The sequence below is a fragment of the Artibeus jamaicensis genome, unplaced genomic scaffold (genome assembly GCF_021234435.1).
Source record: "Artibeus jamaicensis isolate MK-2021 breed Jamaican fruit bat unplaced genomic scaffold, CSHL_Jam_final scaffold_916, whole genome shotgun sequence".
In the NCBI taxonomy this organism is placed as follows: Eukaryota; Metazoa; Chordata; class Mammalia; order Chiroptera; family Phyllostomidae; genus Artibeus; species Artibeus jamaicensis.
This window is the reverse complement of record NW_026522059.1, coordinates 63,119,201-63,140,750: the sequence shown is the minus strand read 5'-3', so window position 1 is coordinate 63,140,750 and position 21,550 is coordinate 63,119,201. Positions and strand designations below refer to the sequence as shown.

The 21,550-nt window shown below is 37.3% G+C and overlaps 2 protein-coding genes across 3 annotated transcripts; both read left to right on the top strand.

The window, feature by feature from the left end:
* The first annotated feature begins 343 nt into the window (after positions 1 to 343).
* LOC119054476 (fatty acid-binding protein, adipocyte) lies at positions 344 to 6,745 on the top strand. The gene is made up of 4 exons (XM_037152364.2): positions 344 to 493; positions 4,787 to 4,959; positions 5,760 to 5,861; positions 6,515 to 6,745. The coding sequence occupies exons 1-4, from the start codon at positions 421 to 423 to the stop codon at positions 6,563 to 6,565; spliced, it is 399 nt and encodes a 132-aa protein (XP_037008259.2). The 5' UTR covers positions 344 to 420; the 3' UTR covers positions 6,566 to 6,745.
* An 89-nt stretch (positions 6,746 to 6,834) lies between these two features.
* Positions 6,835 to 15,677, top strand: LOC119054477 (fatty acid-binding protein 9-like). 2 transcript variants are annotated; one of them, XM_053661147.1, is made up of 6 exons: positions 6,835 to 8,320; positions 9,466 to 9,609; positions 11,727 to 11,972; positions 14,590 to 14,762; positions 15,232 to 15,333; positions 15,499 to 15,677. In XM_053661147.1, the coding sequence occupies exons 3-6, from the start codon at positions 11,900 to 11,902 to the stop codon at positions 15,547 to 15,549; spliced, it is 399 nt and encodes a 132-aa protein (XP_053517122.1). In that variant the 5' UTR covers positions 6,835 to 8,320; positions 9,466 to 9,609; positions 11,727 to 11,899; the 3' UTR covers positions 15,550 to 15,677. The 2 variants fall into 2 exon arrangements, with proteins under 2 accessions (XP_053517122.1, XP_053517123.1); XM_053661148.1 differs by having other exon boundaries at positions 15,232 to 15,377; positions 15,499 to 15,520.
* The last annotated feature ends 5,873 nt before the right edge of the window (positions 15,678 to 21,550 follow it).

The window sequence follows — 21,550 nt, the reverse complement described above, 5'->3', positions numbered from 1 at the left end:
CTCCAGATGAGGGGGTCAAAGTTTATCCCAAAGACAATTTCCCTGCTCTGCTCTACACTGGGATAAAGATATATGAAAATAATAGGGGGAAATATAGTACACTGAGTATTAAAACCATCAAAACAGGCATGTTAAAACATTCTGTAAGTGGTTAAAAATAATTTGCACTCTCGGTCCAATGACCATTTGCCAGGGAGAAACAAAGTTGAGAAATTTCTATTAAAACATGATTCAGAAGGGAAAAATGCAGAGTCTGGTAATGAAGGAAATGCTCTGATATCATTCCTAATTGGTCTTTCATCAGGTCACATGTTCTGGGCATCTTTAAAAGGACCTTAATTGGACTCAGCCAAGCACAGCACCTTCCTGAAGGCTGCAGCTTCTTCCCACCCTGCAGAATAATCCTAGACAGCTTGCAAAATGTGTGATGCATTTGTAGGTACCTGGAGACTTGTCTCCAGTGAAAACTTTGATGATTACATGAAAGAAGTGGGTAAGTAAATGAGTGGTGGGAGGACTGTATTTATACTTTTTTATTTGGGGAAAAGGGACTGATGGCTGTTTTCCACTCTGGAAGCATTGTCCAGATATGAAATGCTGCTTTCCATATCAAGACTATAAAAATAGCACCTGAGAATCATTTGTTTGTAGAAACATTGTAGACCAAAGTCACAATATCAGGTGAACTAATCAATATGAAAAAGGGTCTAAATGGAATTTTTATAGTCTATAGAAATGAAAAGATTTTATTTGATTGCTAAACTTGGGTATCTTTGGTTTACTTGGCTCTTTCCCTGCTTTTCTTGCATAAAAAGAAGCAATAACTTGGACATAAAACTGTATTTATTTCCTAGCATGCAATAATGTCCTTTGACACTGAAAGCACTGTATTTCTCATCTTCATATGATTTTTAAAGTAAACCTATGTTGACCAATTACTTTACTGTCTTAATGTTAATACATTAAAATATGCGGTGGTTTTATGGGAACAAAAATCTTAATTTTAGAGACCAAGTTCCCTAGAGAGCTTAAATAGTTCTTTGACTGGAAAATCCATGGATGCATAGAATTACTGAGTAATTTAAAAGGAGAATGTTACATATATAACATGCCTCCTCTTTGATAGCGGAGGCTTCTGGGTTTTTAGATACTGCTAATATTGCCAGTGTGCTATGAGAAGATTCCTCAAGTAATTAAAGAGGAAAAGCAAGATTGTAAGGAGGCAGATTCCCACCTTTAGGCTTGTTCACCTTGAAAGTCCCCCCTGCCCTGTGCATGATCAAGTCATATCCAGGGGGCAAATTGGGAAGAAATTCCACTCAATATCTTTATTAGGGGTTATGATTTACTCCATAAGTTTTAATATTTAACCTTCCCCCAAGTTATATAGAATATTTTTGCTTGTCTATAAGTACTGTTTTCCTTGTTTATGGAGAAAGAGAGAAATCAGAAACTTCAGCATGAGTGAGACCTAATTTCCTAGAATATCAATTAACTTTGATTCAATAAACTAATGTGTGTTGATATAGAAATGCCAAGACTTGAGGCTATTTACCTATGAAATTTTAAAAATATTTTACATTTTAATATTTATATTTAAGTTCTTCTTCTAATGTGTTTTAAAATTAGAAAGTATGATGATAGGACAATAAGCTAACTCCTGAAATTAGCTACTTTAATTGATAATGGGTAAGCAGGTATCACCTTCATCAACCAAATAAGGACAGATTCTGGCAAGTGGAGAGTATGATTTTGCCCATGGGTGGCCACTCTGGAATCACACTCGGTGTTACATCCAGTCACTGTGCTGGCTCACTCCCTGAATTTGATAACAGAGTCAGGACTTGATGAAGCAACATATTCTCTTCTTCACCAGGGAGCTAAATCAGAGCCTCAGCACCACCTGTTTTCTTCAGTATTTCTCTCCATGATCCCCCATTTCTAACCTTTAGTATCTATAAGCAACCTTTGGTCAAAGAACTAGCTTAGATTTATATACAGGTGTTAAAAACATCCAATACATCCATTGACCATAGTAAATTCTGTATCACACATGCAGTCAGTTCAAGTTACTGCTGTGTCTGTTGGGTGGTAAATTGTTTATCCCATACCCTCCACAAGAAGAGTAGATTGCTCTTTTTTTTAAAAGAGAATTTGTAACTTAGGTGACTGGGAATCAAAGTATTGATTACTAAACTTATAAAATAGCGATTTGTTATATTTTGAGGTTTTTACAATTTATACCTAGATCCTCTTTAGCCTTTCTTATAATTTTTGGGAGCCATGTCACCATTCTAAAATGGTATAAATGTAGAAAACATTTTGCCTGTGGAGAAATTCATCAAAATCTTCATTCTGTGATAGAGTAATATGAAAAAGTTAACAAACTAGGAGGGCAGCAAGTGCCATGAAATGCAAATGTAAGTTTTGGACACACAAAGAGGTGATTTCTGAGTAACTCTATATGGACCCCAATATCCTATTGAGAATTCCATCTTTGATTGTGATTAGATCACTTTTATCTAAGAAAAAAAGGTCACAGTGCTCCCAAGTGTTTCATGAATTGAACAAAATGACAGGTAATGCCTTAATGGCTGTGATGGACACTTAATATGAGAATACAGTGGCTTTTTAAAAATACATACATTTTAGAAGACTTCATCTTTGTACATATTCTTGTTGAAATTAACAGTGGGTCTCCTGAGGAGCTGCATCTGAACTGCAAAGGGAAAATTTAAAGAACAAATCTCTAGCTAATTGCACATCATGTGTTTCTTTATTTTATTTTTTTTCATCATTTTTTATTTATTTATTTTTTTTTAATTTTAAATTATGGTACATATACACAATGGAATTCTATGCTGCAGAGAAAAAGAAGGAGCTACTACCTTTTGCAACAACATGGATGGAACTGGAAAGCATTATGCTGAGTGAAATAGGCCAGGTGCTGAAAGACAAATACCATATGATCTCACCTTTAACAGGAAGCTAAACAACAAAACAAACAAGCAAGCGGAAACAAAAAAAAAAAAAACAAAGACACTGAAATAGAAAACAAGGGGACAGTGACCAGAGGGGAGAAGGAAGGGAAGTTAAGGGGGAAAAGGGGGTAGGGATTTGGAGGAACAAATAGGAAGGACACAGGGATGAGAACTAAGGGGGGTGGAAATGGGAGGGAGGTGGGGAGCAAGGGGCGGGGGAGGGTGGGATGTGAAAAATAGACAAAAAATTGTACTTGAAAAATAACTAAATAAAATTTAAAAAAATATATTTTAGTGATTATGCCATTACAGTTGTTCTATTCTCCCCTTCATTCACCTCCACCCTGCACCCCTGCCCCTACCATTTCCCCTCTTTAGTTTATGACCATGTGTCTCACGTTCTTTAGATTCTATATTTCCCCTACCATTCTTGCCCCTCTATCTATTTTCTACCTACCGTCTATGCTACTTATTTTCTGTACCTTCTTCCCCCTTCTCCTCCTCCCATTCCCCTGTTGCTAACCCTCCATGAGATCTTCATTTCTATGTTTTCACTCCTGATCTAGCTGTCCTTTTAGTTTGCTTTTGTTTTAGATGTGGTTGTTAATAACTGTGAGTTTGCTGTCCTTTCACTGTTCATCTTTTTTATCTTCTTTTTCTTAGATAAGTCCCTTTAACATTTCATATAATAAGGGCTTGGTGATGATGAACTCCTTGAATTTGGTCTTATCTGAGAAGGACTTTATCTGTCCTTCCATTCTAAATGAAAGCTTTGCTGGATAGAGCAATCTTGGTTGTGGTTCTTTGGATTTCATGACTTGGAATACCTCTTTCCAGCCCCTTCTTGCTTGTAAGGTCTCTTTTGAGAAATCTGCTGACAGTCTGATGGGAACTCCTTTGTAGGTGACTGTCCCCTTATCTCTTGCTGCTTGTAGGATTCTCTCCTTCATTTTAATCTTGGCTAATATAATGATGATGTGCCTTGGTGTGTTCCTTCTTGGGTCCACCTTCTTTGGGACTCTCTGAGCTTCCTGGATTCCCTGGAAGTCTATTTCCTTTTCCAGAACGGGGAAGTTCTCCTTTATTATTTGTTCAAATAAGTTTTCCCGTTGTCGCTCTTCCTCTTCCCCTGCTGGTACCCCTATAATTCGGATATTGGAGCATTTAAAGATGTCCTGGAGGTTCCTAAGTCTCTACTCATTTTTTGAATTCTTGCTTCTTCATAATTTCCTGTTTGGCCATTATTTTCTTCCTTCTGGTCCACTCCCTTGATTTGAGTCCCAGTTTCCTTTCCATTACTATTGGTTTCCTGTGCAATTCCCTTCATTTCAATTAGTTTAGCCTTCATATGTTCCTCTAATTTGTGACTAAAATCAACCAGTTCTGTGAGCTTCCTGAACACCAGTGTTTTGAACTATGCATCTGAAAGTTTTGCTATTTCTTCATTGTTTAGATTTATGGTCTCTGGGGCTTTGAGATCTTCTTGAGCCATTGCATAAAAGGGAAAACTGGTGAGTTTCTTAATTGCCTCTTTTAAATAGCTCCTAAAGACAAGTGTACAGAGGCTAATATTTAAAGAAACACAGAATTAACAGGCGTGAACATGTGTTTCTTTAAATATTAGCCTCTGTACTTGTCTTTAGGAGCTGTTTAAAAGAGGCAATTAAGAAACTCACCAGTTTTCCCTTTTATGCACATGCTCTAACCCTCACACACACATGCACACATATAGACATACTACAGCTGTTTCTTAAAGATGTGAGAGAAAATTGTAAACCTGATGTTTCTTTTCTTCCCACCCACAGGAGTAGGCTTTGCCACCAGGAAAGTGGCTGGTATGGCCAAACCCAACATGATCATCAGTGTCAATGGGGATGTGATCACCATTAAATCAGAAAGTACCTTTAAGAATACAGAGATTTCCTTCAGACTGGGCCAGGAATTTGATGAAGTCACAGCAGATGACAGAAAAGTCAAGGTGAGGAAGAGGGATTGGAGCAGAGGAAAAGCCTGGTTGCTTAATGACCAACCGCTGCCTCCAAGAAGCCATTCTGTAAGGAGGAAAAACCACCTACCACAGGCTGAGGATCCCTGATCTACATCTAAACCGTGTTGCCTCTGATATTTAGTCTGTGAATTTTATACCTTTTTATAAAGTTGTCATTATTACTTTAAGAAACAACTTATTTGTCATTCCATATATATTTGTTAAAGATTTTATTTATTTACTTTTAGAGAGGAGGAAATGAGGAAGAATGAGAAAAAGAGAAACATCAATGTGTGAGAGATACATTGATTGGTTGCCTCTCATATGCCACCAAGCTGGGACCTGGCCTGCAACCCAGGCATGTGCCCTGACTGTGAATCAAACCAGCAACTTTTCAGTTCTCAGGCTGGTGATCAATCCACTGAGCCACATGAGCCAAGATCCATATATACAATATTTAAGTGGATTAAAGTAACATAATGTTAGAGAAATTTATAGAGTGAGAAAATATTTAAATCACTTATAATACTACCACCTAAACATAAATTTATTACCTATATTTTTCACAGTATTTTTCAAATGTGTTTGTATAATATTTTGATCATAATGTATATATAATTTTGTGTGCTTTTGTTTTTGACATTTTGACATTCATTTATTTTCTTGTTGCAATATATTTTTAAATTTATAATTTCTAATGACCTCAAAAGATTCCTTCAAACAAAGGTGATGCATTTTTTTATTTCCCTCTACCATGTAAAAAGTGTAACCATTGTTTATTGCACCTGCAGAGCATCATAACCTTAGATGGAGGTGCCCTTATACAGGTGCAGAAATGGGATGGAAAGTCAACAACCATAAAGAGAAAGAGAGTGGATGATAAACTTGTGGTGGTGAGTATGTTCTAGCTGCTAGCTTCTGCTTCTAGCCCATCTTTTTTATTATTATTTATTTATTTTTAGAGATAGGGGAAGCGGGGGAGAAAGAGCAGGAGAGAAACATCAAAATATGTGGTTGCCTCTCACATGCCTCCTACTGGGGACCTGGCTTGCAAACCAGTCATGTGCCCTGACTGGGAGTTAAACTGGCAATGCTTTGGTTCATAGGCCAGCACTTTATCCACTGAACCACACCAGCCAGGGCTAGGCCATCTTATAATTATCACTTGACCTAAACAAACAGATATTTGATCTTGCATATGTAGAACAAAAAGTGATTCTCTTGGGTTCATGGTTTCATAGTTGGTCTTCATGCTTACAGGTCAACCTGGGCATGCTGTCCACCAGGAAGCATTCCCTGACCCCTCAAAGCATGCACCATGTGGTATTATGCATTTCCTTTTATTTCTTACTTCCCATTCTGATTGTAAAGTTACTTAAGGGAAAGACTTGTATCTTTTTGGTCTTTATATCTCCCTAATTTATCACAACATCAGGTATACAAAACAGCCCAAACATATATCTTTCAAATGGGTATTGTTTCCTTCCCAACACTGAAGGAGACAATAAACAAACCTGTGACTGACCAAAACTTTTTTTGTGTCTAGGAATGTGTCATGAAAGGTGTCACTTCTACCCGAGTTTATGAAAGAGCCTAAACCAAGGGACACTGAACTGGATGGAAATTTACGTCGAACTGTATGCCATTCTGTTGGATATGTTGTCCAAACATACATTGCTACTTCCCACTAATTAGCAAGCAACTAATTTTTTGCCAATCTGATTTTATTCTATGTGATTGCATTTCATTGGTTAAATAAAAGGTTTTAGAGTTGGAAGGTGATGTAATGATTTATTCACTGGGCCAGAGGATTTCTTGCTTACAACTGAGAGAAATAGAAAATCATGTTCTTGCTTGGCTTCTGGTTTAAGTGATGTGATTTTTCATAAATAAACCAAGGTAAAAATTAATATCCATGAATTTTCCATTGTCTTAGTGGAAATTGATAAACATGCTATTATGGAATATGAAGTTCTTCAGTGTATCTTCAGTCAAGTAACTCTTGCAGAGACTTAAGACATAGTTTTTAAAGTACAGTAATTTCTCCTTATCCATGAGGGATACATTCCAAGACCTCCCAGTAGATACCTGAAACCATGGAGAGTATTGAATTCAATACATGCTATGTTTTTCCTATACATCCATAATTATGATAAAGTTTAATTTATATATTAGGCACAGTAGAGATGAACAGAAGCTGATAATAAAATAGTTATAACAATGTACTGTAATAGAAGTTTTGTGAATTTGACATCATTAAGTAAAATAAGGCTTACTTGAACACAAACACCATGATACTGTCATATTTGATCTGACATCCAAGATGGCTACTGAGTTGCTAATGGGTGGGGAGACAAAGGGACGATTCATATCCCAGGTGGAATAGAGTAGAACATTGTGAGATGTCATCAAGCTCCTCAGAATAGCATGCAGTTTATAATAGATGAACTGCTTATTTCTGGAATTTTCCATTTAATATTCTCCTACTGCAGTTGTCCTTGGATACCCAAAACTGTGCAAAGTGAAACTGTGGTTAAGGGGGCGTGACAGCCTTAGGAGATTTGGTGGGTTCAGTTCCAGAGCACCTCAATAAAGCAAGGACAGCAATAAAGCAAGTCATATGAATTTTTGATTTCCAGTGCATATAAAAGTTATGTTTATACTATTAAAGTGCAATGACATTATGTCTAAAAAGATGTATATAACTTAATTTAAATATTCTTTATTGCTAAAGAATGCTAACCATCATCTGGGCCATCAGTTGTAATCTTATTGTTGGGGCAGAGTATTGCCCTAGTAGCAAGAGAGATGACTAACCAAAGGTCACCATAACAAATAGAATAATAATAATGAAAAAGTTTGAAATATTGTGGCAACTGCTGAAGTGTGACCCAGAGACACTATGTGAGCAGATGTTATTGGTAAAATGGTGCCTACAGACTTGCCCAACAAAAGGTTGCCAGAAACCTTCAGTTTGTAAAATATACGCAATATCTGTGAAGTGCAACAAAACAAATACAGCTGGCCCAGGTGCTGTTATTCACACCTACCAGTCCTGTAACAATGAGAGACAAGTAACAATGCACGTCATAGAAAAAGATTTCTAGGCTGCAGTTTTTAATCTGAAAAATTATTGGTAAACCAAGTTATCTCTGGAGTCTCAAGAATTGAGTACAAATAATTCCAAAATATTTATTCCAGAAATGATGTGACAGCCTTGTAATCAGTAGTGATGTCAATGTCCTCAAAGTGGTTTCCAAGTTTTTCTCACCAGTGGAATTTTTTATTCAAATAAAAAACCTATGGAATTCCAATATATAATGCAAACAAAAATAATAAGGAGACTTTTCAGGTAGGTGTGTGTGCATGTGTGCATGTTAGTTATTTCTTCTGCCTTGTAGAAGCTTTGAGGCACCTCTCCAGATCATTGGAGTTCCGTGTACATAGAATGAAATGTTTAAACTACATACTTACATTTTACAGTAAGCTAACATTTGTTAAAATGTATGCTCAATCACACATTTGTTGATAAAATTGTGTTTGTGATACTTCTTTTAAAAATACATCCATTATTTTCTGAACACCTATCCTATGTATAATACAACATGTCAATAGGCCAAAAGATAATTTACTGATCATAAGAATTTAGCTAAAATATAGAAGCAATTCAAGTGTCCCTCAACAGCTGAATTGATAGCATAATATGGTCTATTTATACAGTGGAATATTAAGTGTTAAAGGAAATTCTGAGATATACTACAACATGGATTAAGCTTGAGGACTTGCTGAGTGAAATAAAACAGTCACACAAACAAAACCCCCCACCAAATACTGCATGATTCCACTTATGTATTTAGAGTTATAAAAATCAAAGAGACAGGGTATAGAATGGTGGTTATCAGGGGCTGGGGGAAAAGAAGAAAAGGGAGCTATTTTTCAATGGGAACAGAGTTTCACTTTTGCAAGATGAAAAGTGTTCTGCAGATGGATGGTGGGATGGTTGCACAACAATATAAATGCATTTACCACTGAACTGTATTAGTTAAGATACTTAATTTTATGTTGTATTTTACCACAATGAAAAATTAGGAAAAAATCCAGTGTGGTCCAGGTAAAATATTATACATGTAGCAATAAATTATAAACATACTTCTGAAAACTTATAGCTTCTGGTGGTAACTTTATCAGTGTGCCTCACCAATGGAGAATGTAGTATATTAAAATTAAAATTTATTAAAAATAATTAATATCCAGGGTGTCACAGGAAAGAGAGTTTATGTAGACAATGAGATATTGTAGAAGCATATAAAATGAGATAATGAAGAAATAAGCATTGAAATCATTATGAGAATAAAACATGTAACTTCTATAACAACTTACTGTATTCTAGTTCTTTTATTAGGATTAACAATTAAGAACATTCTAACTTGAAACATTAATACTTGAGGAAATGTTTTGGGGTTTGTTTGTTTGTTTGTTTTTTATGCTCAAACAAAGGTGCCAAAGGCTGGCAGTGGCAGCAGTATCACCAGCAGGGAACTTCCTTGGTCGAAGATGGAGACTTACATAGTTGTAATGAGACACTGAGCTAATGCAAGGGAGGCTGAGAATCCCTGAAGGCCCTTCATACAAGCAGGGCAGGTGAGAATAAAGTATTCAAATCTTATCTCTAGTCACTGTTAGAGAGACAAGGATCAGTAAGGAGGGCAACTGTCAGTTATAAAGAAGAGAATACTGTTTATTTCTTTTGTCATTTATTCATCAAACATTTATTGAGCACCTGCAATATACCAGGCAATGTCTTAGGGATACAGAGGTGACTAAAAAATATTTTCTTTGCTTGATAAATTCACAAAGTAGTTTAGGGGACAGTGGGAGGTTAACTCCTGGAAATACTATAAGAAAAGTTCTCTAAGAAACTTCTGTTAAAATATGGTTGTATCACATGATAGCAATCAACTAGCTCTGAGCCAGTGTCACAGAGATTTTGGCAATGGATCTGGAAAGACAGGTGATGCAGTGAGGCTGTGCACAGAGGGCTAATATCCTATGTTGTATGTAATTGGTTGTGAGAATTCAAATTCATCGTTTGTGTGAAAGCTATTTGCAAAGATACACTGACTATTAGGCTTAAGGTGCAAGACAAAAACTCAGACACAAAATTGTTTAAATAATAATGGAATTTATTAATTCATATAATAAGAATTTCAGAAATGAAGTAGCCTCAGTTCCTTCCTGCTTTGGATCCTGCCATTCTCGGTTTTGGCTTTATCTTTGAGTTGGTAACACAAGAAAGCAAACTGTGTAGAGGCAAAGAGAGACCACCCCTCTGGCTCTCCAAGGGGTAAGGACATTCAATAGAAGCCGAAATTTGACTTTCCCACTTGTCTCATGAGCCTTCTGAGTGCTAAAATTGGACACAGGATTGATTTCTGGCAGGAGAATTAAAGAAAAGATGGTTACACCAATGGAAGACCTTTGTCCCACTAGCCTCTCGTGCAAACACACGCAACCAGGTATGTTTGCTGTCTTCCAGAAGAGAGTGCACACACACCTATTACCAGTTAGGCAAGATCTAGTCAAGTGCTCTTCATTAGATCCTCACCTCTGAAGACATTTCAACTGTGAAGGCACTTATCTTGAGCCCAGGTCTCAGTTTCCTGAAACTGACTCTAAGGAGTTTGCTTCCTGTTTTGCACTCCTGATATTTTAATAACTATTCTGCCTATGAAGATACTGCATTATAAATTTCCTTTTTATATGTTTTCATTATAAGTAGCTCTTTAGCCTACTTAATTTATAACCTTGTGGTGCCAAAACATCAACAACCTTTTAAAAAGTTTTGTTTTTTTAACAAAGAGATTGTTTGAATAAATATTTCTCTAAATTGAAGGAATATTCGACACAGGCAGACAATAGTATGAATATTTTTCTTCTGATTTTCCAGCCTTCTTCAGAACAACTGGAGCTCAGGGCTGGGCCGTAAATCTGCAACCTCTGACTCAACTCCTTGTTAGCAAACACAGTACCTGCAAAATTCACTTCCATTATTTTGGTTGCAGAAGATGATTTCAAACATAATTGCACAAAGATTTTAAATTATCTGCTTATTTGTCTTTAGAATGCACATATCAAAATACTGTATCTCCTCTGAAAACTTTCCTTCACAATTTTAAGTGGTATTTTTTAAAATTGAGCTTACTTTGTAAGTTTAAAAGATGAATTTTACAAGCATTAGCTCTACCACCAAATTTGAGCTTTAATTACAGAACACTAATCAATGATAGTTGTTACTTTTCTTCCCAGTTCACAATCACCCTTGATGAAGAACAATGATAAAATTAATGATAGCCCACACCTCATTCCAAGCAATTATAGATATTCTGGTTACATTAACTGATAATCAGTTCATCAACCCTTCAGGGAAGGGAGGGGAAGATATTATTTTAATGAAGAGAGTTCTCTGGTAATGTGATTTGTGCAAACAAAAAACCAGCTGAGGTGTGGCCAAGTAAGGATGTCCTTATATCAGGAGGGACAACACCTCAGTCAGGGGTTTGTTAGACATCTCTCAGGAGATTCCTTCAGAGTTGTCTAGACATTAATTCAAAAGGCTGATATATATGGAAAATTGTTTCCATTCCACAAGTTAGATTTAGAAGGTAGACCTGGGATATAACTCTGCTTGCCAGAAGCTATAATCATTGACCTAAATTCAACTTCCCATGTTAATTTTCTGCTCCTTAATTTGGAGGTAGACAAAATGAGTCAATGCTGATGCCTGGACTCTTTGGTCTTGCCGCTGCCCACTGGCCATTTCGAAAGAGTCATGTGATGAAGATGTGTTTTAAATGAAGATGCTGTAGCACTGGGTTGCCTATGGTTCTTTGGCTTCTGGTTGTGAGCGCCTCTTCTCTGCAAGCTTTCCATCATGATTGAGCCCTTCTTGGGAACTTGGAAACTGGAATCCAGTGAAAACTTTGAGGAATACTTGGGACAACTAGGTGAGAAATATCATTGCAAGATTTGGAAACTGGCCACATATTTTGTGATGGGGCTGGGTTTGCACTTTACCGTAAGTGACCCTACAGTTCTCTCTTTTGTGATCCTAGGGTACATTCACATGAGATTAATAAAGTTTATGTAGCTAATTTTACTTTTTTATATTACTAGTAACAGTTCTCTCTTCTGGGAATACTATGTTCACATATACTTCTTTCTAGTCATCATTCATATATTTAAGTCCCTTTATCCTTAATAAAAATATTTGAAAAATATTTTGAAAATAACCCCTTCATAAAGTTTCTCTTTAGCTTGATTATTTCATCAAATAGCTTTTTCAAGCTTCAAATGTATAGATACTAATAACTATTTATAATTAAATTTATCAACTGTTTCAACGTCTGCTTTAAGTTGTAACTTCAAAAGAGAAATAACAACAAACAGTTTAGTTGGTTAATTTTTAGAGCATGATAACTGTTTTAAGATATTTTTAAAACATTGTTTTCAAGAATTTCAAATCTTTCATTGGAAAAATGAAACACTTTTCCTCATTAAATATCTCACCACTGGCTATTTCTCAGACATATGAACCCTACCCACCCTTGAGCTCTTACCCAAGTTGTGTAAACATCTGTTACAGTGGCTTGGGTTTATAGCAACTAAAGTATTCTTTAATAACACTAGAAGAATTCCTAATTAAGAAAATTTTAATGCTTAATTAAGAAAAACTTCCCTTGCTATAATAAATCTTATATAAAGTGAAGAATTTTTAGCTTGCTTTTTTATTATATTTTGTTTTATTGTTTAATTTTAAGTTAGACTTCATTCAACTCCTTTCTTTAAAAAAATTTTTTTATTGTTCAAGTACAGGTGTTTCCATTTCCCTCCCACAATCCCCCCCCACCTCCCACCCTTGATCCTACCCCAGTTTGACTTTGTCCTTGTGTCCTTTACAGTTGTTCCTGAAAACCCTTTCCCCATTTCCCCCCCATCCCCTCCCACCTCCTCTCTGGTTACTGTCAGTTTGTTCTTAATTTCAGTGCCTGTGGTTTTATTTTGCTTGCTTGTTTGATTTGTTGATTAGGTTCCACCTATAGGTGAGATTATATGGTGTTTATCTTTTACCACCTGGCTTATTTTACTTAGCATAATGCTCTCCAGTTCCATTCAAGCCTTTGCAAAGGATAGGACCTCCTTCTTTCTTTCTGGTTGGTAGTATTCCATTGTGTAAATGTACCATAGTTTTTTTATCCACTCATTTACTGATGGACATTTAGGTTGCATCCAGCATTTGGCTATTGTAAATTGTACTGCTATGAACATTGGGGTGCATAGGTTCTTTTGAATTGGTGTTTCAGGATTCTTAGGGTATATTCCCAGCAGTGAAATTGCTGGGTCAAAAAGCAGTTCCATTTTTAGTTTTCTGGGGAAATTCCATACTGTTTTCCACAGTGGCTGCACTAGTCTGCAGTGCAACGTAAGAAGTCAATGTGCTCATAATACAATATTTGTATTTTTTCATAATCTGTATTAACTTCTCAGGGACTAATTAGAAAAATATTTTTCTATCTCTTCATGGATTCATAAACTCACCTGTTTTGAGCTTAAATTTGGGGGTATCTAAGAATCTTGGGACCTCTGGCAAAAGCGTTTGTGTTGGTTTGGAGTTGGGCTTAGGCAGAGGCAAGAGGGCCTAACAACTGAGAACCTACTATGTGCCACTTACCATGTAAACCTTTCTACTTCATCTGCCACACACACACCTGTGAGGTAAGTCCTATAGCTGTGCACATTTGACTATTGAGATAATGTGCCAAAGCTGGCAAAGTTGGAGCTTGGGCTTTAACCACATCACCCTTGCCTCTTCTAGGACACATGTCTAACACTGCTTCTCTGAAGTCAGATGGTCCTGTCATTCCATAATCTGAACGTGAAATAAGTCTGATTTTGATGCTGATTTGAGTCAGCTCTTCTGGACCTCCTATAGAGATCAAGTTGGACAATGGACTGTCCCAACATGAACATCAGGGCCAGGTTCTTAGCCAAATCATTATTTCCCACCTCCTCAGCAAGACGGGATTGAACCTGCAAATGAGACAGGTGCTTGAACTTTTTAAGTCATGTTCTTTTAAAGAAGTTTAGGTATCTTGAAGATTGTACTTCTTGATTTTTTAAGAAAAAATGCTAAAATACTTTAAAAATTAGAAATTTTGTGTTTAAGTCTCAGCTCTGCTACTCACCAGACATATCACCTAGAGTGAGCCTCCCAAACTCTCTGGGATCCTGTGTCCTCATCTCCAAAATGAGGATAATGACATCCTTTATACTAGCATCTGATTATCTGGAAGGCATTATACAAATACTCACTTTAGATGAAGCATAGTCTCAAAAAAAGTGAAGTTAGCTTTGCAAAATAGCAAGCATAATTACCAGATATACACTCTGATTGGGAGAGTCTGACTTGATTCACTCATGACAGAGAACATTGAAGAAATTACCTCACATTATTCAAAACATCAATGGCGAAAGCATGCATTCTTTTTAAATTGCTTCCAAAATAATTATTAGCACTTCTTCCTAAATATCTTAAGAAGGGCTGCTGCTTTCTTTGTGTTACAGGAGTGCCTGTTACAATCCGGCACCTAGCTGCATTAGAGAAGCCAAAAATCAGTATTAGCACCAATGGGGATAAGGTGAGCATCAAAACAGAGAGCTCTTTCAAGAACGTCGAGATCTCCTTCAAGCTAGGGGAAGAGTTTGATGAAACCACAGCAGATAACCGGAAAGTGAAGGCAAGTAACAAATCATCCTGATGTTTCCCAATCAGGAAAAACCAAGAAGGTGGTTGGGAAAGTTTTATTCATATCTAATTTGATTAATTACAAAGTCAGTCAGGGCTTGTTTTATTCACTAATGTTGTACATCTTCAAAGCCAGTATTTTTGTAAATCATTCTGATGTTTAACAGAGCAAAAAAATGAACATGTTTTCCACTTTTTTTCAGATATCTCTTTGCCATCGCATAAAAAAGCATATAAAGGAAAACAATTATCCACAAATAGTTTGTGCATCATTTGGTGGAGGAGGGCATTAATTGAACAATCTCTTGAGACTTTTCTAGTTTTCTGGCATTAAATTATAACAAGAACTGAAGTGAGGATTTTGGAGGAAAAAATTAAAAAATAGAGATTAAAAAGTAGTCTTATGGAGGTTAGAATGTAGTGAGCTGCTATTTCTAACTGATTCCTTTACACATTTATAGAGCATCATAACCCTAGACGGTGACTCACTGGTCCATGTCCAAAAGTGGCTTGGCAAAGAGACAACAATCAAAAGACAAATTATAGATGGAAAAATGGTAGCGGTGAGTTTCCTCTAAATGGAACTTTTTAGATGCTCCTATTTGAAGTAAGCCTCTCAAGTTGCTCAGTTGCTCTGTCTGCATCCTGATTCGAGGGTCTGGGGAAGAGGGGCACAGAAAGTTTAACCTGTCAGCCACCAGCTCTAACAAATGCCTCTTTGCTTTTAGAAACATACCATGAATAATGTTGTCAGCACACGAGTCTACAAAAAAGTATGAGGAAAGTGCCAACATCAGAGAAAACTTGCTCACTAGCAGAAAATGTGGGCTTGATGAAGATATGCCTCAGGGCCAATAATTTTTAAAATTCCTTCATAAAAATTTGCTCAATAAAAGCATCAAATTCAGTGTAGTTTTGGAACTGTGTGATATTGAGAGTTAGGAGCAATCTGATGAATTGGTGGGGCAAGAAGCTACTTGCCTGTGGTGTGATTGTAAGTGCACTAATATTCTCCTTGTCTTCTACCCACCTGACTTCTATGGTCTGGAGTTCTCTTCAGGGGAACAGTTCCATTTGGATTAGGGCATTTGTCAAATGATGCTCTGTGGAAATTCATGTGAACTCAAAGGGGAAAACACTATGATCCTTGGAAGCTGCTTTGGGCAACACAGGTGGTAAAAATGAACATTGCTGGATTTTTATTTTTGCAGAAAGCTGGCTCTGCTTAAAGTAGTTAGGATGGATGGATGGGTAGATGAACGGATAGATGCATGGATGGATGGATGGATAGATGTATAGATAGATGTATACATGGATAGATAAATAGGTAGAAAACAAAATAGAGCCTGGACGTCATACACTATGGTTGAATTATTACAGAAGAACACTTAAAAACAATTATTGTCTTCCTTACTCATAAACCCACTTAAAATAACCAGGCTACTGCATCTACCACCACTTTTACAATGTAGTCTTTGCAGAACAATATTTCATTAAATGCCATCCCTGAATTTCTAAATGCCCAGTAATAATATAATATAATATAATATAATATAATATAATATAATATAATATAATTATTGAAGCTACACAAAGTCCCTTAATAATTTAACTAAGTACTGTTGCCAGGAAGTACTTTCAGGGCTGAGAGCAAAACCTAGTAATACGGGTAAAATTAAAAGGTAAATCCTAAAAAACTGAGAATGTTTGTAGCAGTGGGAAAAGAAAAAGGAGAAAAAATAGGTAAGTATAGTGTTGCATCTTAAATTAAAAAAATAAATAATAGTTGGTTAAAAATAAGTCTGGAGTTGTGTTTAATGGGTGCTAAAATAGAATATCCATGTCATTTGTCATGTATACTGGTAGAAAGTAAAACTGGAGAGGGTCACTATCAGTGATTACACCTGGAGGAAAGGCATAGGCTGGAACCCTCCCAGGCAAACTTGGAGGGGAGTCATGGTGGTAAGGATGAAATTGAAGGGTAATGTACAGGACTGAGTATGGGGTTGGGACCAGAACTGAACCCCCACAGGGAAAGAAACTAGTGCTGTCAGATGAGATCGTGAACACACGGCTCAAGTGACAGCCTTGGTGGTGGTCACACACCTGCCAGGTATGAGCAATGACATTCATTCCCACATCACTTGTCCCTGCTGGTTCTTCCCTACAGGGCTCAACTACGTACAAAATGTAACCATGTTTGCTCTCCAAAAGTCAAAGGGGGGTTTACCCCCAAGGTAGTGTCCTGTGCACAAAAGGGTCATGACTCCTTAATTAGAGGACAGCTGCCTTAGTAACACCTCAGATAAGGAGTGGGGGTGTATTCTACAACCATCAGGGAGAAGACACTTTAAAAAATACTAGGAATTTATTTATTTATTTATTTAAATCTTTGGCTTCGCAGAGGCATAATTAAGAAAAGAATAATACAGTTCTACAGACTTATTTCTCTTCTCATAAATGTGAGAGAACAAAGCAAAACAAGAAACAAAATCCTGACACTAGGTCTTTATTTGCTTAGTTTTTTATTGTTGTTCAAGTACAATTGTCTCCATTTCCCCCCACAACTCCCCCCCACCCCAGGAATCCCCATCTCCCATCCTCAATCCTACTAACCTTCCTCTTTCCCCCCCATTATCCCCCTCTCACCTCCCCTTTGGTTACTGTCATTTTGTTCTTAATTCCATTGTCTCTGGTTATATTTTGCTTGCTTGTTTTGTTGATTAGGTTCCACTTATGGGAGGTTATATGGTATTTGTCTTTCACTGCCTGGTTTATTTCACTTAGCATAATGCTCTCCAGTTCCATCCATGCTGTGGCAAAATTTGGACCTCCTTCTTTCTTTCTGCTGCATTGTATTCCACTGTGTAAATGTACCATAGTCATGTATATATATTGATTATGCCATTACAGTTGTCCCATTCCCCCATCTTCATTCCCTTCCACCTTGCACACCCCTCCCCCCACATTCCTCCCTTTAGTTCATATCCATATGTCACAAGTTCTTTGGCTTCTATATTTCCCATACTATTCTTGCCCTCCCCCTATTTTCTACCTACAATCTATGCTACTTATTCTCTGTACATTCTCTCCCCTTCTCCTCCTCCCACTCCCCTGTTGCTAACCCTCCATGTGATCTTCATTTCTGTTTCCGCTCCTGATCTAGCTGTCCTTTTAGTTTGCTTTGTTTTAGATGTGGTTGTTAATAACTGTGAGTTTGCTGTCCTTTCACTGTTCATATTATTTATCTTCTTTTTCTTAGATAAATCCCTTTAACATTTCATATAATAAGGGCTTGGTGATGATGAACTCCTTGAATTTGATCTTATCTGGGAAGAACTTTATCTGTCCTTCCATTCTAAATGAAAGCTTTGCCGGATTCAGCAATCTTGGTTGTAGGTCTTTGGATTTCATGACTTGGAATACTTCTTTCCAGCCCCTTCTTGCCTGAAAGGTCTCTTCTGAGAAATCTGCTGACAGTCTGATGGGAACTCCTTTGGAGGTGACTGTCCCCTTATCTCTTGCTGCTTCTAGAATTCTCTCCTTCATTTTAATCTTAGCTAATATAATGATGATGTGCCTTGGTGTGTTCCTCCTTAGGTCCACCTTCTTTGGGACTGTCTGAGCTTCCTGGATTTCCTGGAAGTCTATTTCCTTTGCCAGATTGGGGAAGTTCTCCTTTATTATTTGTTCAAATAAGTTTTCCCCTTGTTGCTCTTCCTCTTCCCCTTCTGGTACCACTATAATTTGGATGTTGGAACATTTAAAGATGTCCTGGAGGTTTCTAAGCCTCTACTCATTTTTTTTTGAATTCTTATTTCTTCATTCTTTTCTGTTTGGTTGTTTCTTTCTTCCTTCTGGTCCACTCCACTGATTTGAGTCCCAGTTTTCTTTCCACTACTGTTGGTTCCCTGTGCATTTTGCTTCATTTCACTTAGTGTAGCCTTCATTTTTTCATCTAATTTGTGACTAAAATCAACCAGTTCTGTGAGCATCCTGATCACCAGTGTTTTGAACTGTGCATCCAATAGGTTGGCTATCTCTTTGTCTCTTAGAAGTATTGGCTCTGGAGCTTTGAGCTGCTCTTTTGCTTGAGCCATAATGTTTTGGTCTGTTTTCGCCTGTTACATATGAAGGGTGGAGCTTAGCTGTTCACTAGGGTGGGGCAACCCAAGTTGCTGGGTTGTGATGCTGTATGTGGGGGCGGGGTCAGAGAGGGAGCAGTGGTGCTTGTTCCACACTCTCTCAGATTTCAGTCCCCTCTGCTGCTTCCCACAAGCAAATTGGGCCCTTTTGGTGCTGGTTCCTGGCTGTGTGGGCTTGTGTACATTCTAGTACCCTGTGGGTCTCACCAGCAAACTCTCCTGTGAGGCTAGGAGCCTCTCTCAGCACCTCAACTCCTGAATCCTGAAAGTTTTTTTTTAAAATATTTTATTTATTTATTTTTCAAGAGAGGGGAAGGGAAGGAGAAAGAGTGGGAGAGAAATATCAATGTGTGGTTGCCTCATTCGTCCCCTGCTGGGAACTGGCCTGCAACCCAAGCATGTGCCCTGACTGGGAATTGAACCATAATACTCTGGTTTGCAGGCCCAAGGTCAATCCACTGAGCTATGCCAGCCAGGGCTTCCAAAAGTTTTTCCAATTGGTGCTTTTAGGCTTTATTTACCATTGCAGGCGTCCTGGGTTATGTGGTCTGTTTCACTGACCGTTTTTAAGCCTGCCTGGTTTATCTGTGTGCGAATGTGTATCCACGGTCAGCCAGCCACCTTGCTCGCCTCACTGGGTTTTTGTCCCTGCTCAGGCCTGGGTCCACTAACTACCACCTCTTCCTTCAGGGACCCCTCTCCGCCCCTCCTACCACTCTGGATGAATGGTTCGTTGTTGTTGGACTTTGGTACAGTTTAATTTTCTGTCTGTTTTGGTTGTGTTTTTGTTTCTAAATCTTTGTTGTCCTTAAATTTGGTTGTACCAGGAGGTACAGTATTTGCACCTATGCCTCCATCTTGGCCAGAAGTCCACAGTTGTTTTTTTTATCCACTCGTTTACTGATGGGCACTTAGGTTGCTTCCAACACTTGCCTATTTAGTAGGTGGCATCAAACATAACCCTCTTGAGGAAATCATTCATTCAATAAGTTCTTTAAAAGATTTTTTTTAATTATTAAGGGGGGAAGGGAAGGAGAGAAGAAGAGAAAAATCAATGTATGGTTGCCTCTCATGGGTCCCCTACTGGGAGCTGGCCTGCAACCCAGACATGTGTCCTAACTGGGAATTGAACCGCAATCCTTTGGTTTGTAAGCCTGTGCTCAATCCACTGAGCTACACCAGCCAGGGATCATTCAATAAGTTCTTACTCAGCCGCCACTGTCTGTTCATGCTGTATTGGGTGCTAGAACACAGCATATGAGTTAGACATGGAGTTTACAACTGTCTTCTGATGTTACAAGCAACAGAGGCATCATGAAACCCTGTTGCTTTCATTTTTATTCTTAGTCAAATCATGTTAAAATGTCTGTTAGAAAAAAATTCATTAAAGTTTATAATTAGACTCATTATAAGATCAGTCTCTTGGTGTATCTGACTTGTCTTAAATGTCATTATCTATGGATAAATGATAACATGTCACATTTATCAAGTTGTATTAGATTTATCATTATCTATAAGTAAATGATAACATATCATTTAATAAAGTTTTATTGGAAATAATAGAAATTTTCATTATAGTGAGTTAAACAATGAAAAGCCATTATTCACTCATTTTCCAAAAGGGTTTAAAAAAAGGAAATAGAGTATATCTTATAAACCTCATAGAAAAAATATGCTTTATATTTTAATATTTTTGTTCAACATAATTTAGTAGTAAACCATTATATTTTAAATACATGCTGATGTTCATAGGAAAATATTAATTATCCAAAGATTCATCATACTAGAACCATGATCAATACTATTATCAAAGCATAATACAGCAGATTTATTTTTTGCTACCCAATGCTATTTAGTAACTGACTGACAAAAATAATTTTTGAACATCCTTAGTGTATTTAATTTTCATACTTTTTGCATAAAATGCAATTAACACAAATGGACATCCAAAGATAGTAACCAAAAATAGGTGAAAAATTAGGATGAAGTGTCAGGGTATTACTTAATCCTCAAGTTATGAATTCTAAAGGTTTCTTTTGGACATTTAGGGGAAAATATAGTCTGTCCATTTTAAAGTTTGGTATCTAGATATGTAAGATTTGGAGAGGGACAAGGGAATGGGGCATCTATCCACCAGTTCGAATGGAGTCCAGTGTTGTCCAGAAATGTACTGAAGTGAAGTGGGATGAATGGATTTGAGTCCTCCTCCTGCCACCGTTAGCTGTGTAAGCATGAAATGAGTTCAGTAACCACTGAACTTTTCTCCTTTGAGAAATGGAAAAATCTACATCACAGGGCTGTGGGGAGGGTTAAAGACCTTATGCAATGGACCAGCACAGGAAATCCCTCATCTTCTCATCATTTCCACAGCCCCTTCTAGATTATAAAACGATTTGAATGCATAGAGTAGGAACAATGTAACGAAGGGCATGTTCGACACACAGTGGGCAGAAAAGTCAGAGCAGAAGAGTCTCAGTGGAGGTAAGCTTTGAAAAGGTCTGGAAGCAACTCATTAGTTACAAAGGGTCATTAGGGAGAATAAGCAGGGAAATAAATACTGGTTTGCTCTGTGAAATAGAATTCAGATTTCAGTAGATGCTGATTAAAAGTAATACCTCCCGATACATAAATTACA

Coding starts and splice junctions, on each gene's coding strand:
- LOC119054477 (XM_053661147.1), top strand. CDS start 11,900: ATGATTGAGCCCTTCTTGGGAACTTGGAAACTGGAATCCAGTGAAAAC. Junction 14,763..15,231: donor CAGATAACCGGAAAGTGAAG/GCAAGTAACAAA, acceptor ACACATTTATAG/AGCATCATAACCCTAGACGG. Junction 15,334..15,498: donor TAGATGGAAAAATGGTAGCG/GTGAGTTTCCTC, acceptor CTTTGCTTTTAG/AAACATACCATGAATAATGT.
- LOC119054476 (XM_037152364.2), top strand. CDS start 421: ATGTGTGATGCATTTGTAGGTACCTGGAGACTTGTCTCCAGTGAAAAC. Junction 4,960..5,759: donor CAGATGACAGAAAAGTCAAG/GTGAGGAAGAGG, acceptor TTGCACCTGCAG/AGCATCATAACCTTAGATGG. Junction 5,862..6,514: donor TGGATGATAAACTTGTGGTG/GTGAGTATGTTC, acceptor TTTTGTGTCTAG/GAATGTGTCATGAAAGGTGT.